Genomic DNA, 20,168 nt, shown 5'->3' with positions numbered 1-20,168 from the left:
TATGGATGTATTTAACCCCTGCCAATTTTTACATAAAAAAGCGGGAGAAAGGCAGCCGAAAAAGGGGCGGAGCCTATCTCCTCAGCACACTGGCGCCATTTTTTCCTCACAGCTCCGTTGGAGGAAGGCTCCCTGACTCTCCCCTGCAGTCCTGCACTACAGAAACAGGGTAAAACAAGAGAGGGGGGGCACTAAATTGGCATATAAATATATACAGCAGCTATATTAGGGAAAAACACTTATATAAGGTTATCCCTGTATATATATAGCGCTCTGGTGTGTGCTGGCAAACTCTCCCTCTGTCTCCCCAAAGGGCTAGTGGGGTCCTGTCCTCTATCAGAGCATTCCCTGTGTGTGCTGTGTGTCGGTACGTTGTGTCGACATGTATGAGGAGGAAAATGGTGTGGAGGCGGAGCAATTGCCTGTGTTAGTGATGTCACCCCCTAGGGAGTCGACACCTGACTGGATGGTCTTATGGAAAGAATTACGTGATAGTGTCAGCACTTTACAAAAGACTGTTGACGACATGAGACAGCCGGCAAACCAGTTAATACCTGTACAGGCGTCTCAAACACCGTCAGGGGCTCTAAAGCGCCCGTTACCTCAGGTGGTCGACACAGACCCAGACACGGACACTGACTCCAGTGTCGACGGTGAGGAAACAAACGTATTTTCCAGTAGGGCCACACGTTACATGATCACGGCAATGAAGGAGGTTTTGAACATTTCTGATACTACAAGTACCACAAAAAAGGGTATTATGTGGGGTGTGAAAAAACTACCCGTAGTTTTTCCCGAATCAGATGAATTAAATGAGGTGTGTGATGAAGCGTGGGTTTCCCCCGATAAAAAACTGCTAATTTCTAAAAAGTTATTGGCATTATACCCTTTCCCGCCAGAGGTTAGGGCGCGTTGGGAAACACCCCCTAGCGTAGATAAGGCGCTCACACGCTTATCAAAACAAGTGGCGTTACCGTCCCCAGATACGGCCGCCCTCAAGGAACCAGCTGATAGGAAGCTGGAAAATATCCTTAAAAGTATATACACACATACTGGTATTATACTGCGACCAGCAATCGCCTCAGCCTGGATGTGCAGTGCTGGGGTGGCTTGGTCGGATTCCCTGACTGAAAATATTGATACCCTGGACAGGGACAATATATTATTGACTATAGAGCATTTAAAGGATGCATTTCTATATATGCGAGATGCACAGAGGGATATTTGCACTCTGGCATCAAGAGTAAGTGCGATGTCCATTTCTGCCAGAAGAGGATTATGGACACGACAGTGGTCAGGGGATGCGGATTCCAAACGGCATATGGAAGTATTGCCGTATAAAGGGGAGGAGTTATTTGGGGTCGGTCTATCGGACCTGGTGGCCACGGCAACGGCTGGAAAATCCACCTTTTTACCCCAAGTCACCTCGCAGCAGAAAAAGATACCGTCTTTTCAGGCTCAGTCCTTTCGTCCCCATAAGGGCAAGCGGGCAAAAGGCCACTCATATCTGCCCCGGGGCAGAGGAAGGGGAAAAAGACTGCAGCAGACAGCCTCTTCCCACGAACAGAAGCCCTCCCCCGCTTCTGCCAAGTCCTCAGCATGACGCTGGGGCCTTACAAGCGGACTCACGCACGGTGGGGGCCCGTCTCAAGAATTTCAGCGCGCAGTGGGCTCACTCGCAAGTGGACCCCTGGATCCTGCAGGTAGTATCTCAGGGGTACAAATTGGAATTCGAGACGTCTCCCCCTCGCCGGTTCCTGAAGTCTGCTTTACCAACGTCTCCCCCCGACAGGGAGGCGGTATTGGAAGCCATTCACAAGCTGTATTCCCAGCAGGTGATAATCAAGGTACCCCTCCTACAACAGGGAAAGGGGTATTATTCCACGCTGTTTGTGGTACCGAAGCCGGACGGCTCGGTTAGACCCATTTTAAATCTGAAATCCTTGAACACTTACATAAAAAGGTTCAAGTTCAAGATGGAGTCACTCAGAGCAGTGATAGCGAACCTGGAAGAAGGGGACTATATGGTGTCTCTGGACATCAAGGATGCTTACCTCCATGTCCCAATTTGCCCTTCTCACCAAGGGTACCTCAGGTTTGTGGTACAGAACTGTCACTATCAGTTTCAGACGCTGCCGTTTGGATTGTCCACGGCACCCCGGGTCTTTACCAAGGTAATGGCCGAAATGATGATTCTTCTTCGAAGAAAAGGCGTCTTAATTATCCCTTACTTGGACGATCTCCTGATAAGGGCAAGGTCCAGAGAACAGTTAGAGGTTGGAGTAGCACTATCTCAAGTAGTACTACGACAGCACGGATGGATTCTAAATATTCCAAAATCGCAGCTGATTCCGACGACACGTCTGCTGTTCCTAGGGATGATTCTGGACACAGTACAGAAAAAGGTGTTTCTCCCGGAGGAGAAAGCCAGGGAGTTATCCGACCTAGTCAGGAACCTCCTAAGACCAGGCCAAGTGTCAGTACATCAATGCACAAGGGTCCTGGGAAAGATGGTGGCTTCTTACGAAGCGATTCCATTCGGCAGATTCCACGCAAGAACTTTTCAGTGGGATCTGCTGGACAAATGGTCCGGATCGCATCTTCAAATGCATCAGCGGATAACCCTGTCTCCAAGGACAAGGGTGTCTCTCCTGTGGTGGTTACAGAGTGCTCATCTCCTAGAGGGCCGCAGATTCGGCATTCAGGATTGGGTCCTGGTGACCACGGATGCCAGCCTGAGAGGCTGGGGAGCAGTCACACAGGGAAGAAATTTCCAGGGCTTGTGGTCAAGCATGGAAACGTCACTTCACATAAATATCCTGGAACTAAGGGCCATTTACAATGCCCTAAGTCAGGCAAGACCTCTGCTTCAGGGTCAGCCGGTGTTGATCCAGTCGGACAACATCACGGCAGTCGCCCACGTAAACAGACAGGGCGGCACAAGAAGCAGGAGGGCAATGATGGAAGTGGCAAGGATTCTTCGCTGGGCGGAGAATCATGTGATAGCACTGTCAGCAGTGTTCATTCCGGGAGTGGACAACTGGGAAGCAGACTTCCTCAGCAGACACGATCTTCACCCGGGGGAGTGGGGACTTCACCCAGAAGTCTTCCACATGATTGTGAACCGTTGGGAAAAACCAAAGGTGGACATGATGGCGTCCCGCCTCAACAAAAAACTGGACAGATATTGCGCCAGGTCAAGGGACCCTCAGGCAATAGCTGTGGACGCTCTGGTAACACCGTGGGTGTACCAGTCAGTGTATGTGTTCCCTCCTCTTCCTCTCATACCAAAAGTACTGAGAATCATAAGAAGGAGAGGAGTAAAGACTATACTCGTGGCTCCGGATTGGCCAAGAAGGACTTGGTACCCGGAAATTCAAGAGATGCTCACGGAAGACCCGTGGCCTCTACCTCTAAGAAAGGACCTGCTCCAGCAGGGACCATGTCTGTTCCAAGACTTACCGCGGCTGCGTTTGACGGCATGGCGGTTGAACGCCGGATCCTGAAGGAAAAAGGCATTCCGGATGAAGTCATCCCTACCCTGATCAAAGCCAGGAAGGATGTAACCGTACAACATTATCACCGTATTTGGCGTAAATATGTTGCGTGGTGCGAGGCCAGGAAGGCCCCTACAGAGGAATTTCAACTGGGTCGTTTCCTGCATTTCCTGCAAACAGGACTGTCTATGGGCCTCAAATTAGGGTCCATTAAGGTTCAAATTTCGGCCCTGTCAATATTCTTCCAAAAAGAACTGGCTTCTGTTCCTGAAGTTCAGACGTTTGTCAAGGGAGTACTGCATATACAGCCTCCTTTTGTGCCTCCAGTGGCACCTTGGGATCTCAATGTAGTTTTGGGATTCCTAAAATCACATTGGTTTTCACCACTGTGGACTTAAAATATCTCACATGGAAAGTGGTAATGCTGTTAGCCCTGGCTTCAGCCAGACGTGTCTCAGAATTGGCGGCTTTATCCTATAAAAGCCCTTACCTAATTTTTCATACGGACAGGGCAGAATTGAGGACTCGTCCTCAATTTCTCCCTAAGGTGGTTTCAGCTTTTCACTTGAACCAGCCTATTGTGGTGCCTGCGGCTACTAGGGACTTGGAGGATTCCAAGTTGCTGGACGTAGTCAGGGCCCTGAAAATGTATGTTTCCAGGACGGCTGGAGTCAGAAAATCTGATTCGCTGTTTATCCTGTATGCACCCAACAAGCTGGGTGCTCCTGCTTCTAAGCAGACGATTGCTCGTTGGATTTGTAGTACAATTCAGCTTGCACATTCTGTGGCAGGCCTGCCACAGCCAAAATCTGTAAAAGCCCATTCCACACGGAAAGTGGGCTCATCTTGGGCGGCTGCCCGAGGGGTCTCGGCTTTACAACTTTGCCGAGCAGCTACTTGGTCAGGGGCAAACACGTTTGCTAAATTCTACAAATTTGATACCCTGGCTGAGGAGGACCTGGAGTTCTCTCATTCGGTGCTGCAGAGTCATCCGCACTCTCCCGCCCGTTTGGGAGCTTTGGTATAATCCCCATGGTCCTTTCGGAGTCCCCAGCATCCACTAGGACGTTAGAGAAAATAAGAATTTACTTACCGATAATTCTATTTCTCATAGTCCGTAGTGGATGCTGGGCGCCCATCCCAAGTGCGGATTGTCTGCATTACTTGTACATAGTTATTGTTACAAAATCGGGTTATTGTTGTTGTGAGCCATCTTTTCAGAGGCTCCTTCTGTTATCATGCTGTTAACTGGGTTCAGATCACAAGTTGTACGGTGTGATTGGTGTGGCTGGAATGAGTCTTACCCGGGATTCAAAATCCTTCCTTATTGTGTACGCTCGTCCGGGCACAGTATCCTAACTGAGGCTTGGAGGAGGGTCATAGGGGGAGGAGCCAGTGCACACCAGGTAGTCCTAAAGCTTTTTACTTTTGTGCCCAGTCTCCTGCGGAGCCGCTATTCCCCATGGTCCTTTCGGAGTCCCCAGCATCCACTACGGACTATGAGAAATAGAATTATCGGTAAGTAAATTCTTATTTTTTAGTGGTACTTGTACTATCAGAAATGTGTAAAACATTTTTCATTGCCTCAATCATGTAACGTGTGGCCCTACTGGAAGTCACATTCGTCTCTTCATCGTCGACACTGGAGTCAGTATCCGTGTCGGCGTCTGTATCTACCATCTGAGGTAGCGGGCGTTTTAGAGCCCCTGATGGTCTTTGAGACGCCTGGACAGGCACCAGCTGAGTAGCCGGCTGTCTCATGTCATCAACTGTCTTTTGTAAAGAGCTGACACTTTCACGTAAATCCTTCCATAAGCTCATCCACTCAGGTGTCTACTCCCTAGGGAGTGACATCACCAGTACAGGCAATTGCTCCGCCTCCACATCTTTTTCCTCTTCATACATGTCGACACAGTCGTACCGACACACAGCACACACACAGGGAATGCTCTGATAGAGGACAGGACCCCACTAGCCCTTTGGGGAGACAGAGGGAGAGTATGCCAGCACACACCAGAGCGCTATATATATGTTGGGATAACACCAAACAGAGTGTTTTTCCCTTTATAGCTGCTGTTATATTATACTGCGCCTAATTAGTGCCCCCCCCTCTTGTTTTACCCTTTTCTGTAGTGCAGGACTGCAGGGGAGAGTCAGGGAGACGTCCTTCCAGCGGAGCTGTGAGGGAAAATGGCGCCAGTGTGCTGAGGAGATAGGCTCCGCCCCCTTCTCGGCGGACTTTTCTCCCGCTTTTTTTCGGAATCTGGCAGGGGTTAATATACATCCATATAGCCCTGGGGGTTATATGTGATGTAATTTAGCCAGCCAAGGTGTTTATATTGCTGCTCAGGGCGCCCTCCCCCAGCGCCCTGCACCTATCAGTGACCGGAGCGTGTGGTGCATGAGGAGCAATGGCGCACAGCTGCAGTGCTGTGCGCTACCTTGGTGAAGACTGATGTCTTCTGCCGCCGATTTTCCGGACCTCTTCTTGCTTCTGGCTCTGTAAGGGGGCCGGCGGCGCGGCTCTGGGACCGGACTCCGAGGCTGGGCCTGTGTTCGGTCCCTCTGGAGCTAATGGTGTCCAGTAGCCTAAGAAGCCCAAGCTGGCTGCAAGCAGGCAGGTTCGCTTCTTCTCCCCTTAGTCCCTCGATGCAGTGAGCCTGTTGCCAGCAGGTCTCACTGAAAATAAAAAAAAAAACCTAAAACTAACTTTTCCTAAGAAGCTCAGGAGAGCCTCCTAGATTGCACCCAGCTCGGTCGGGCACAAAAATCTAACTGAGGCTTGGAGGAGGGTCATAGGGGGAGGAGCCAGTGCACACCAGGTAGTCCTAAAGCTTTTCTTTTTGTGCCCAGTCTCCTGCGGAGCCGCTATTCCCCATGGTCCTTACGGAGTTCCCAGCATCCACTAGGACGTCAGAGAAATCCTTTTACTGCAGCGTCCTATGTCCTGCTGCCAGTCCGCCTGCCCCCTCCGGCATCAACAATCCCCACTCCCTAGCCGTGGCGCAGTTGGAACAAAAGCTGCTGCGGCCACCAGCATAGATATGTATGAAAGCAGCGCAGCAGAAGGCTTTCATAGCCCTCCCTGCGCCGCATACTTTGAGCCCCGGAGCCTCCTCTGCGCGTGATGTCATAGAAGTGCGTCCCCGCCACAGCCGCTCCCAGATCCCCAGAGGTCCTGACTCCACAACATAGCACCTGACCTGCGGCCTGGAAGCCCCAAGATGGCTAATGTAACGGATAGAGTGGGTGATATTGCGGAGGGTCATGTCTGGACACTGAATCAATTTAAAAAGTGACAGTGCTGTGCAGTGCAGTGGGTGTGCAGTGTCACTGACACTGCACAGCACTTACCTTTTACATTGTTTCAGCCAGTCAGTCAGTTCTGCCAGCCAGTCACTATTGTTAGCGCCGGTGTCCCAATGCGCCGCATTACAGGGAAGTAGATGCACTAAATAAACTACAGCTCCCAGCAGCCCTTAGCGCCGAAGCATTCCGGCGCTAAGGGTTACTGGGAACTGTAGTTTATTGAGTGCATATTCTTCCCTGTAATGCAGCACGTTGGGACACCGGCGCTAACAATAGTGACTGGCTGCTTGGCTGCTGTGCAGGTCTCCGGGACAGCCACTGCCAAAGGGAGGACAACAGCTTAGCTGCTTTCCCGGAGGAGAAGCATTAACCGCCCCTCGCCACTCGCAGTACCTCCGGGCCCCATCTGCAGAACCCCCACACCAAACCACCTACCCAACCCGCAGCACTCCTGCAACCCGCACCTCTGCCACCCACGGCACACCTGCACCGGTCCCTCCACCACTCGCGGCGCAACCGCTCCTCCCCCACATGCAGTGGTTCCGGACCCCCTCCCCCACCGGCAGCACCACCGCACTAGCCCCTTCCCCACCTACGTCTCTCCCCTGGACCCCCTCCCCCATCTCCCCCACTCCCCCAACCACAGCACCTACTAGGTAATTCATCAGGCCCTGCGTGCGCTGTTCACGCCGTTGCAAGGGGCTACGACCCCTTAACCATCGCACGCCCTTGTGTCCGTGCAAAATTTAACCACTCACACAATTATGATTGGAGGTAATACTCCATATAATAAAAATATTGCACGCCACAAGGGCATGCAAGGGTTAAGGGGGCATAGCCCCTTATAACGGTGTGAAGAGCACCCATCGGGCGCGATTAATCACCTAGTTATACTATAAGCAGCACTAGTTCAATTCAAGTTCTGTAAAGATTGTCATCTTTGAAAACTATTTTGCTGCACAGGAAAACACTTGCACTATTAAGTGTAACAATTCTGATAATTTGCAGCAGTGAAGGGAACCACTGCCTCATTCAGAACTAGGGGGTAACCATGAATGCTGTGTGTGTTATTGCCCTATATCACCAGTCACCCATAGTAACCTCTGCCCAGTATCAATGCTGAGAAAAAAACTAATTTCTCTGAAGGATCTCTCGTCTGCTGTATATTAAATGCAGCATGTGGTATACTGGCAAAAACTCTGTGAAAACAGTGCCACATTCATCATATCATATACCTATGATCTCACTGTTCAGACGGTTCGGAGTATGAAAGTACTGTATCAGTTTACAGTGATAAAAACCATTGCTGCGGCAATCGCGATCTGGCATTTCTAATTGGGTCTTGTATTTCTTGGCTATGTGCATTTGCAGACTTGCACCTAATTGGATCGGACCTTTTGTCTGCAAAAATAAAATCACCCTCCCTAAAATGTACAAATATAAGAATTAAAAAATACAGAGGTGATCCAATGTAACAGATTACAAGAGGCATTTGGTATATTTTTTTAAAAGCAAAACATACATATAGATTACTGTGTTTTATTTCTTGCCAACTCTTACCACAGTTAAATTGCGGATATCTTCCATGACCCTTGGCCAGAAGGACTGCAAGCTCTGCTGAGCATCACTGCTTCCTGTGCCGAACCCCCCGTCTGTAGACATGTTCAAACCTAAAAGACAAAATACAGCATTCTGATCAGGAAGAGATAGTAAATAAGAAAGAGAGCTAAAAACCTTGTGGCTAAACGGACGCCAACTGCCATTGTGCTGTAGACTGACACAAAATAAAGTGACAAAATTTACTAGAATTTCTTTGGTTTTACCACCTGGAACTGACAGGCCTGCAGTGCACAGTTCTGCAGCCTCATGCATATCTGCAATGCACTATAGAAATCCTAACAAAGGGCTCATTGAGAAAGGAGCACCCTCTGCATGAGTGAGAGAAGTAGAGTACAAGCATATGCACATACTGTAAGGGCTGGTGACAATTACTTGCTTACAATTACTTACTCTCTATGTCCTTTCACCATAAGTTACAAGTTTACTGCAGGTGACGGCAAGAATATAAATGAAAGTACAGTGAAAGCATTATCACAATCAAGTAGAAGCTTTAGGGCATACATCAACAGGAATATAGCAGTCCTAAAATAAACTGTATATTGCATTTGTGATCTCACAAACATGTTACAAAAGTTACATCTTGCTGCACTTTATTTTACACATTGCATATCACAAGATGTATATATATTCAGTATACCTTTGACGTTGGCTGTAATAAAGCCTTGATAAAGAGACACACAGAATTGTGGCAGTAAGTAGGCAGGACAGCACGAGATCATGACAAATAGTGGAGATTTGAAAAAGAATCTGGAGAGTGGCTTCTTTCTACAATAAGTAGTGTGGAATATGTATGGAATACCCGCATGGCATCTCTGAGGAGCACTCCGGCAAAAAGGGTGTATATGCATGTGTGTATATTATATATACACACACATATATATTTAGAATGTAAGCTCTCACAAGCAGGGTCCTCTTCCCGTATGTGCTTTTACGTCACTTACTTAACTTATCTTCTTTTCAATACTCCCTTTGACGACACCAAATTCCTCAGGTTTTCTGCCACCCTGATACTTATTTCAGTGCTGTTTACTAACGCAGTTATGTTTATATACCCTGTACTTGTCCTATATTGTATTGAACTGTAAGTCATCGTTTTCATGTTTTGCTTATTTGTTTACGCTGTAATTGGGCGCTGCGGATCCCATGTGGCACCATATAAATAAATGATGATGATCAACAACAACAACAACATTATTATTATTATACACAGATAGCTATATACACACACAGATGTGTCCACTTACATTGTTGGTTGTAGTGTACTGCAATATGTGAATTTTAGTGCACATGCCCGACACAGTACACCACAGGTGCAAATATCGGACCCTTTTTCACGGCACACATGCCACAGCGTGAGCAAAGGTGTGTGTGTGTATATATATAATATATATATATATATATATATATATATATAGATAGAGAGAGAGAGAGAGAGAGAGAGAGAGAGAGAGAGAGAGACAGAGAGAGACAGAGACACAGACAGACAGAGACAGATAACATGTTGTGATATATCTACCTATCTCTCTAACATGCCCTGCTTGCAAAAACTTGCAATGTAGTAAAAATGTACTTTTAAAAACCAGCTTGTCATACTACAATGTTTCACACACTGAATAATGACAGCCATAGCGGAGAAACACCTTCCATCATCCAGTTTTATATGTAGCCACAAAACGTGGTCAGGTTCTAAAAATAGCTTGTGTGTTCTCTTTCAAGTATTAACAAAACCTTTAAACAGCTCCTGACATATGCCAAGTGTACTTCTGTTATGAATCATAGATGGCGTGGAGCTAAATTTGGCTCAACGCTGCAAGTTTTAGATTCTGTGATCTTAAAATTGCAATAAGTAAATCAAGACCCTAAACATTCAACTGAGTGACTCAATAAAATAGTTTTACTGCCTACTACTGATCAAAAACAATGTTGTAGTGGCAACTGGGAACACTGCTTCTTTGATTAACAAACTAATGCAAGTAAGCTGGGGAACTTAATTGCTACTAGTATCAAATCAGCAAGATCACATAAATCAGTGTTCAAGAAGTGATACTGTGAATGGCTCTAAGTGCACAAAACACACAACTGTAACATAGGGTTACAGTCACCACTGGCATATTATCCAGAATTTTGCCTTCCACATCCATACAATCTCTAAATACACTATACTATGGATCTATAGCTGATTAAAACTTGCCACATGCTACTGCTGCCTGGCAAAGCATTGGTGGAGGTTGCAGCATAATAACTGGAAAGCAAAAAGTTACCAGTGGTAACAGTCTTCAAACTGGATCAATCTCCATACTAGGGTTCATAAGGACACCATAGATTTATCTTAAAGGAACAGAAAATACTGCACTTAATATGCATTATAGTGGAGAATGTAAAATAAAGTTTTCCAGTGTCAGCAAAGACAACCATACTAGATTAAAGGAAGAGGTGGAAAGCAGATCAAATGAATATTAGTGCATCAAGCAGCTTTGGTAAAGGAGATGTCTACCCATGGTAAACATTTTATGATACACCCCTGTACTCTTAACTAGCAGAGAACCACTACTGCTGCTGCAGTCACACTGGTGACAAAAATAGGATTTAAATTACCTACCAGTAAATCCTTTTCTCGTAGTCCGTAGAGGATACTGGGGTTCCATTTAGTACCATGGGGTATAGATGGGTACACTAGGAGCCATGGGCACTTTAAAAGTTTGATAGTGTGGGCTGGCTCCTCCCTCTATGACCCTCCTACCAGACTCAGTCTAGGAAACTGTGCCCGAGGAGACAGACATACTTTGAGAGAAGGATAGATAAAAATAGTGGTGAGATTCTGAACCAGCACACACAAAACAGAGGAAAGCTATGCTAACCCAACTTTAAACAGGATCAGCAACAGCTGAACCAACAATACTTATCCAAGTAACAGTGCAGGAAGAACGAAGCAGCGGGCGGGCGTCCAGTATCCTCTACAGACTATGAGAAAAGGCTTTACCGGTAGGTAATTAAAATCCTATTTTCTCTTACGTCCTAGAGCAGGCATGTCCAAACTGAAGGTCCTCAGAGGCCAAAGTATCGAACTTGTAGAACTTAGCAAACGTATTTATACCTGACCAAGTAGCTGCTCGGCAGAGCTGTAAAGCAGACACACCCCGGGCAGCTGCCCAGGAAGAACCCACCGACCTAGTAGAGTGGGCCTGTACAGATTTCGGAAACGGCAAACCGTGGAATAACCGTGGAATAAGCATGCTGGATAGTGAACCTGATCCAGCATGCAAATGTCTGCTTTGAAGCAGGACACCCAATTTTATTGAGATCATATAGAACGAACAGCGAGTCAGATTTCCTGTGACGAGCTGTTCTCTTTACATACACCTTCAAAGCCCCCACAACATCCAAAGGCTTTGAAGTAGCAGAGGTGTCCGTAACAGCCGATACCACAATAGGTTGGTTGATGTGAAACGCGGACACCACCTTACGAAGAAATTGCTGACGAATTCTAAGTTCAGCTCTGTCCTCATGAAAAATTAAGTAGGGACTCTTGTGAGACAACGCTCCTAGCTCCGACACACGTCTTGCCAAGGCCAATAGTGTGACTGTCTTCCACGTAAGGTACTTTACGTCACCTCCTGTAACGGTTCAAACCAGTCTGACTGGAGGAACTGCAGCAACAAATTGAGATCCCAAGGTGCCGTGGGAGGCACAAAGGGAGATTGAATGCGCAGAACACCTTTCAAAATTGTCTGGACCTCAAGGGGAGAAGCTAACTGTTTTTGTAAGAAACTGACAAGGCCGAAATCTGGACTTTTATGGAGCCCAGACGTAGGCCCACATCTACACCTGCCTGCAGGAAAAGCAAGAAACGTCCCAGGTGAAATTCCACAGCAGAATATTTTCTGCCCTCACACCAAGACACGTATTTCATCCAAATACGGTGGTAATGTTTAGACGTTACCCCCTTCCTGACTTGGATCATAGTCGGGATAACATTGTTCGGGATCCCTGTTCTTAAACTTCCATGCCGTCAAGCGTAGCCGCAGTAAATTCTTAAAGACGAATGGGCCCTGTTGCAGATCCTCGCGAAGAGGTAGAGGCCATGGATCTTCGAGGAGCCTCTCCAGAAGGTCCGTGTAACAGGCCCTTCTTGGCCAGCCCGGAGCAATGAGTATTGCTTGAACCTTTTCCCTTTTTAATAATTCTTCGGATCAGAGGAAGTGGCGGAAACACGTACACCATCTGATAGACCCATGGAGTCGTCAGAGCATCTACCGCCACTGCCTGTGGGTCTCTCAACCTGGAACAATACCGCTTGAGCTTCTTGTTGAGTCAAGAGGCCATCATGTCGATGTGTGGATATCTCCACCGACGTGTCAAGCACCTGAACACTTCCAGGTAAAGGCCCCACTCCCCTGGGTGCAGGTCATGTCTGCAGAGGAAGTCTGCTTACCAGTTGCCTACTCCTGGAATGAAGACCGCTGACAATGCCACAGCATTTTTTTCTGCCCAGAGGAGAATTCTTGACACCTCTGACATTGCTGTTCTGCTTTTCGTTCTGCCCTGTCGGTTTATGTACGTCACTGCCATTACATTGTCCGATTAGACCTGAGTGGCCCGATCCTGAAGAAGATAAGAGGCCTGCAGAAGGGCGTTGTATATGGCCCTGAGTTCCAAAATGTTGATTGGATGGGTGACTTCGTGATTTGACCATCTTCCTTGAAAATGCACCCCCTGGGTGACTGCTCCCCAACCTCTGAGGCTTGCTTCCGTGGTTAACAGGATCCAGTCCTGAATTCAGAACCTCCGACCCTCGATGATGTGAGAAATCTGTAGCCACCACAGAAGGGAGATCCTGGATTTTGGCAACAGACGGATCCTCTGGTGCATGTGAAGATGCGATCCGGACCATTTGTCCAACAGATCAAGCTGGAAGGGTCTTGCGTGAAACCTTTTGTATTGAAGCGCCTCATAAGAGGCCACAATTTTCCCCAGAAGGCGAAAACATAGATGCACCGATATCCGGGTTGGCTTCAGGACATCCCGAACCATCGACTGGATTACCAATGCCTTTTCCAACTAAATGAACACTTTCTGCGACTCCGTGTCCAGTATCATTCCCAGGAATGGAAGCCTCCATGTTGGCTCTAGGTGAGATTTCGGAAGGTTCAGAATCCACCCATGATCCTGGAGAAATTTGGACGAGAGGCCAATGCTGTGCAGCAACCTCTCCCTGGACGGCACCTTTATCTGAAGATCGTCCAGGTACAGAATTATGTTCACTCACTGCTTGCAAAGGAGAAACATCATCTCTGCCATCACTTTGGTGAAAACCCTCGGTGCCGTGGAGAGACCAAATGGCAGGGCCTGGAACTGGTAGTGACAGTCCTGCAGTGCAAACCGTAGATAAGCCTGATGAGGCGGCCAGATCGGAAAGTGAAGGTACGCATCCTTGATATCCAGACACACAAGGAATTCCCCTTCCTCCAGACCTGAGGTCACCGCTCTCAGAGACTCCATCTTGAACTTTAACACAATGGATTCAAGGACTTGAGGTTCAGAATTGGTCGTACCGATCCGTCCGGTTTCGGTACTACAAACAAGTTGGAATAGTACCACATGCTGTGAAGATGAGGTGGAACTGGAACAATTACTTGAGTCTGTACCAGTTTTGGGATGGCCTGCTGTAAAGTTATACTTGTTTCTTGTGAAGCTGGTAAGCATGATTTGAAGAATCTGTCAGGTGGGAGGTCTTGGAACTCCAGTCTGTGGCCCTGGGAAATAAGATCTATGACTCAGAGATCCCGGCACGAAATTGACCAGATGTGACTGAAGAATTTTAGTAGGGCTCCCACCTGACAGCCCTCCAGACATTGCAGTCCACCATCATGCTGCAGGCTTTGAGGAAGCAGAGCCTGAGCTCTGTTCCTGAGCACCTGCAGTTACTGGTTTGCGTGGTTTACCTCTTGCACCTCTTGAAGACGTTGAAGCACCTCTGGATTTTCCCTTAAACTTGGCTGTCCGAAAGGACTGTAAGTTTGAAGCGGAATAACCTTTCCAAGCTGGGGGAGCTGCGAAAGGAAGATACGTAGACTTACCTGCAGTAGCGATCAATTTGTCTAGTCCATCTCCAAACAAGGCCTCTCCCGTGAATGGCAGGCCTTCCACACCTTTCCTGGAGTCCACATCAGCAGTCCACTGGCATAGCCACAAGACCCTGCGTGCTAACACTGCCATAGCGGTGGTGCGTGCATTAAGCAAACCAACCTCTTTTATGGCCTCCACAATAAAGTTCGCAGAGTCCTGTATATGCTGCAGGAGTAAAACATCCCCCCTAGACAAGGAATCTAACCCCCCAATTAGGTTACCTGACCATTTAGCAATGGCTTTTGTGATCCACGCACATGCAATAGTGGGTCTTTGGGCCACCCCAGCAGCTGTGTACAATGATTTGAGTGTAGTCTCAACTTTATGATCAGCCATATCTTTTAGGGAGGCTGTACCAGGGACAGGCAATACAATTTTACGTGACAGCCTAGAGACTGATGCGTCCACTATCGGTGGATTTTCCAATTTTTTCCTATCCTCAGAAGGAAAAGGAAAAGATGAGATTAACCTTTTAGGGATTTGAAATTTCTTATCAGGACTAACCCATGGTTATTCAAACAGGGTATTCAATTCCTTTGACGCAGGACTTCTTTTTACATTAAAATAATATTCCTCACACTCCTCTGACACCTTATCAGGAATTTGCAGAACATCTCTGATAGCCTATATAAGGGCCTCTATTCCCTGTGACAGAGTAGCATCGCCCCCCTTCCAAATCCACCTCACCCTCCTCCATGTCCGACCTGTCAGAGTCAGACTGCAGGATATGGGCCAGAGATCATTTCTGTGGATAAATAGGAGGAGATTGAGACGCTGGTTTGGGGACTGAGTCTCTATTATAAACTCATCCACAGTATGTCTTAGGTATTGCGTCTCTTTCTCATTGCGGGATAGCTTTGTAGAAATATTTGAGATCATTCCCTTAATGGAATTAACCCAATCCGGTTCAGGCCCGCTATTCTGGGAAGGTGCACTGCCCTGAGAACCCAGCAGTGAGCCCCCCCCCTGGTGAAGAGGAACACTCCGCTGTACACACTCTTTGCCTGACATAATGTAAATGTGACCGCACACACACAGGAAAAGGTTAAGCACAATTAACCCACAAAGAGCCCTTAAGGAAGACACAGTTGTTTGGAGCCAGCCCCCACCACGCCCTTATCGCTAATGCCAAGCTTAGCCGGGTCGCAGACTAAGGGGTATATTCAATTAAAGTCGGATCCATTCTGACATTCATTTGTCGGAAAGGATCAGACGAGGGCTATTCAATGCCATCTCAATTCGACTTTGAAAAAAGTCAAAATGAGATGCAGGAGCTGAGACAGGGGAGAGCTTTGGGCAGACGGGGGAGAGCAGTACTACAGCAGTGAAGCCGGAGGATGTGTCAGTGCCGCTCACGGCAGCGTCCACCCAGCTCCAGCAGGTCTCGCTTGCTGGAGCCGGGTGGACGCTGCTGTGAGCATCGTCTGTGACACATCCTTTGGCTACGCTGCTACAGCCTCTGCTGCTGCACCGCCGCTCTCCCCCCTCTCAGCTCCCTCATCTCAGACTGTTTTTAAAGTCGGATTGAGATGGTCGAAAAGGGGGCTAAAACCTGTCCGTTTTGGCCCCCGTTTTCGACAGAAGCACGCGGATCGGCAGCTATTCCGCAGATCCGCGTCCTTTTCGACAAGTCGAATTCCTCGACTTGTCAAATAATTTGGGGTTATATTGAATAGGCCGGAACCCCTTCCGACCTAAAAAAGACTTAAACGGACATCTTTTCGACAGACGGCAGCTTTCGACTTCAATTGAATAAACCCCTAAGTACCATGATAGGGGACTTAGTACACTAAGAATCGCTCCCCATCCCTTATATGACCCCCTGGTACCGCTGAGGTAATCTGGAGTCTTTCCGGAGGAGCTGAGCGTTCCTGCCAGTCAGCATCTGTGTCCACTACAGAAGAAAAATGGCGCTGGTGAGCTGCTGGATCCGCTCATAGTGAAGGACTCGCCCCTTCAATGACGCGTGGTCTTCCTGCTTTTTTTTATACTGGCTGAGGTAATGTGGTGCTTAAAATGGAGAGAAAACCGTTTTAAGGCTGTTTTTGCCAGTGTGGGTACTGTGTACAGTGTACTGAGACGCAGCTGTGTACTGCGTCTGGAGACGCATACCGCCCCGGTTAGAAGCTGTGCGTCTCCGTACCCTCATACCGCCATAATGGACAGCGACCCACTAGTCGGGACGCTGGCTTAGTACTCACCACTCTTTATTCTTCTGGCTCTGTTAGGGATGGCAGCGTGCTGCGGGTATGTATGCTCGCCGTGGTGGGGCTTGCGAATAGTTCCCTCAGGAGCTCAGTGTCCTGTCAGCAGGGAATGGGACCATTAACCCTTCAAAAGGTTGGCCTGTTACACTCCCCCTCCTAAGTCCCATGAAGCAGGCAAGCTGCTGCCAACCAGCCCTTCCTGAAAATAACAAACATATAAAATAAATGCAAAAACCCTTCAGGAGCTTCCATAAGCGTGACCGGCTCCTCCGGGCACATTTTCTAAACGGAGTCTGGTAGGAGGGGCACAGAGGGAGCAGCCAGCCCACACTATCAAATACTTAAAGTGCCCATGGCTCCTAGTGGACCAGTCTATACCCCATGGTACTAAATGGAACCTCAGTATCCCCCAGGACGTAAGAGAACTTAAAAATGCTTCTGCAAATTTCTAAGCAGCCCACAAAAGCATTCCGCCAAACAGTGGGGATTTACTATGGAAGGCAACCTCTTAATACCTCTGGCAGGTACAGATATAAACAGTCAACAGCATGCCTGACAATAGGGCATATTAGCCACGATGCAGTTAATTTGCCGGCTGTCGGCAACCCGGCGGTCAGGATACAGACATCCGACAATGCCTACAGCCGGAATCCCGGCGCACAGGGGCTATTCCCACTCATGGGTGTCCACAACACCCATAAAGTGGGAATAGAACCTGTGACGAGTGCAGCGAGCCTGCAAGGGGACTCTACGCGATCACCGTGCTGCCGGCATTCTGGCAGGCTGGATGCCACTGTTGGGATATGTACAGCCGGCATCCCATCTGCCAGGAATACGTATGTACTGTATTTAGGATTGGATCCAATAAATATAATTCCATATCCTTACTGGAATTTACCATAAAAACACCTGCACGGATAGGAGAGATCAGCCGTGGCCACCCCTTCTTAAACCTTAGAGATACTTTTGCGGATATGCCCCAAAAGGCTGTCACCATCGTTCTCTTAATTGTTATCATTGCTCTCCACACTGGAATACCAGCCTGTTCATACAGGGTCAATTACAGCAGCTACCACGCTATTACAGAAACACCCCCTATTCCCCCCCAATAATACAAAGTGCAGAAGTATAAAACTCTGCACAACCAAACTAATGCAGGATTCCACCAGAATACAGTACTGGTTGCAGTAAGCAGCACAGGAGTACCATAACGTGAATTCTGGCAGATGGTTATAATGGTTTCCAAAAAGGTGCACTGGTAACAGGCAGGTAAACTTCACACAAGCTGGCTGTATGATGGGGATATATGTGATAAACACATGACAGCACAGCGCTGAACTTCACTATCAGTCATATTAAAGAAAATTCAACAGCAGATCAGTTGTAAATATTGGAAGTAATATATACTGCAGTATTGAAATCACAAAGGGAGAAGTATGGGGGTACTCCCGGGATACTGAACATGGTTTCAAACTGTGTCAGACCCCTTTCTCATCACACATGGACCTGGGAAGTCGCCTTCACACTGCACCAGTGTCTGGACTGTCTGCCCTGCATGTCACTTCCTATAGGCAGGCCTTCTGAATACAAAGCCAAACCTGGGTCAGTCAACACACGGCAGCCAACCAAAGTCGGTTCCATGAATTGCCCTGATCAAAACCAGGGTCAGGTCTTTCACACTGAGACAGGACCCGGGTCGCCCAGGTAATATCCGGGCCCGAGGTTCAGTGTGAGAGGGGAATAAAAGGCAATGGTCACGCCTGCCGCAATCAGAGTTTGGGGGGGGAGAGGGGATTTTACAACATTTTTTCTCATCAGTTTATGATTTCTTTAAAATCCTGCTTATTATATTAATATTGTGAAACATTGCAATGCATTAGAAACCATGATCAACCATGTTTTAACGCTTTCTAACATTAACAATCCAAAGTTATTATGCTTTGAAATTATTTTACATCTTTCAATAAAACCAATTTTTTACTGCTTATTATTTCTGTTAAATCTGAATATATGTAGCTAGACTAAACATATTAAAACAAACACTCAGACTTCTCAATAGGACTGAAATAACCATGAAGGAGACTAAACCATGAGTTGTCTTTTAGTGTGTTGCCTCTAATGTGTTGGAGCTGTTTAGCCTTTAAGATTCGGAATGTTAAGCTGGAACACACCTGGCTGACTGATCGGACATTCAGCTGACCCGCCGATTGGTAAGTGCATACACTTACCAACTGTCCGTCCAATGTGTTGTGCAGATGTCACAAATGGGCAGGCATTTAACTGTGCCCGCCCAGTTGAGATGTCGGTCACTGGTGGTCTCTGCCAAAAGTAACACATATACATAGCCAGATGCGCCAATATATCAGCCATCGGCTGTGCTACAGGGCCGACGCAATATATCTGTGAAGGATACACATAACTTAATGGCCGATATATCACTCAGTGTGTACACAGCTTAAGTTGTGGTTTTCTCCTGTCCTATAGGATTGCTATGGGAGGAGTTTGTGGAGTCTTAGCTGATGCTAGGCAGATTTGGTACCTCTCTGTCTGGTTCACCCTCCCTAATTCTCTGGTGTGTTTGTGTGAAACTACTGTATTGGTTCAGCTCACTCAAATGACCACAAGCAAAAAGAATGTGAAATAATACCAGGTGGATTCCCTTATACAGATGTGTCCACTTGCATCTAGCCTCCACTCATGTTAAAAAGCCCTTCTAGGGCTGATAGCGCCGAGCATTCTTTCGTGCAACCTTTTCCATTAAAATGCGTCTTATTTGCAAAACGATGCAAATAGGACGCACATGCAGCTTGTGATTAAAATTATATGTAGCATGCCTATATTCTGTGTTAGTCCGTGGCTGTATCTGAATATGAAATGCTAAAACACTGTAATGTATAATTTTGCACGCAGATACAGGCGCGGTCGCACAGAGAATATAGGCATGTCACATTTCAGCAGTCTGCTTGTGCGTCTCATTCGCATAGTGATGCAAATAAGTTGCATTTTCAGCAAATAAAGAAAAACGAGTTGTATGGGACCTGTCAACTCATGCTAGGCATCTCCCGCTGCATGGCATATCGAGGCAAGATGTATGAGGACACATCTGTAAAAGGCTCTCTCTTTTTAATGAGGTTACGGCACCAGGCCTATAGTCGGAGCATAATTATTATTATTTTTTTAAACAAAACAAACCCTTTTGGTTAAACCAGCCAACAAGGTCACTGCCAGAAACTGTTGCCAATTTTAAGTAATGGGAGGTATGGAGTAAGCGAGGAAGGGATGCAAAAACTGAACTTTCCCTGTACATTTTGTGTGTTATACTCTGGGTTTTTTTTTTTTAAAGGTGCATCCATGTGATACATGCATTCTTTCCAGGTGACCCCCCTGACGACGGCAGGAGCCGAAATGG

The 20,168-nt window shown here is 47.4% G+C and overlaps 1 protein-coding gene across 2 annotated transcripts in view; it reads right to left on the bottom strand.

Moving 5' to 3' along the window:
• NFYC (nuclear transcription factor Y subunit gamma) overlaps window positions 1–20,168 on the bottom strand; it is a 226,727-nt gene that overhangs the window by 60,381 nt on the left and 146,178 nt on the right. For both annotated transcript variants that reach the window (XM_063954213.1, XM_063954214.1), the window contains exon 2: window positions 8,367–8,476. In XM_063954213.1, the coding sequence (XP_063810283.1) occupies window positions 8,367–8,468 (102 nt within the window). In that variant the 5' untranslated portion in view covers window positions 8,469–8,476. The remainder of the gene's footprint in view (window positions 1–8,366; window positions 8,477–20,168) is intronic.

This window comes from Pseudophryne corroboree, chromosome 2 (assembly GCF_028390025.1).
Source record: "Pseudophryne corroboree isolate aPseCor3 chromosome 2, aPseCor3.hap2, whole genome shotgun sequence".
Lineage (NCBI taxonomy): Eukaryota > Metazoa > Chordata > Amphibia > Anura > Myobatrachidae > Pseudophryne > Pseudophryne corroboree.
The sequence above is the reverse complement of the archived record's forward strand: the minus strand, read 5'-3'. Positions and strand labels throughout refer to the sequence as shown.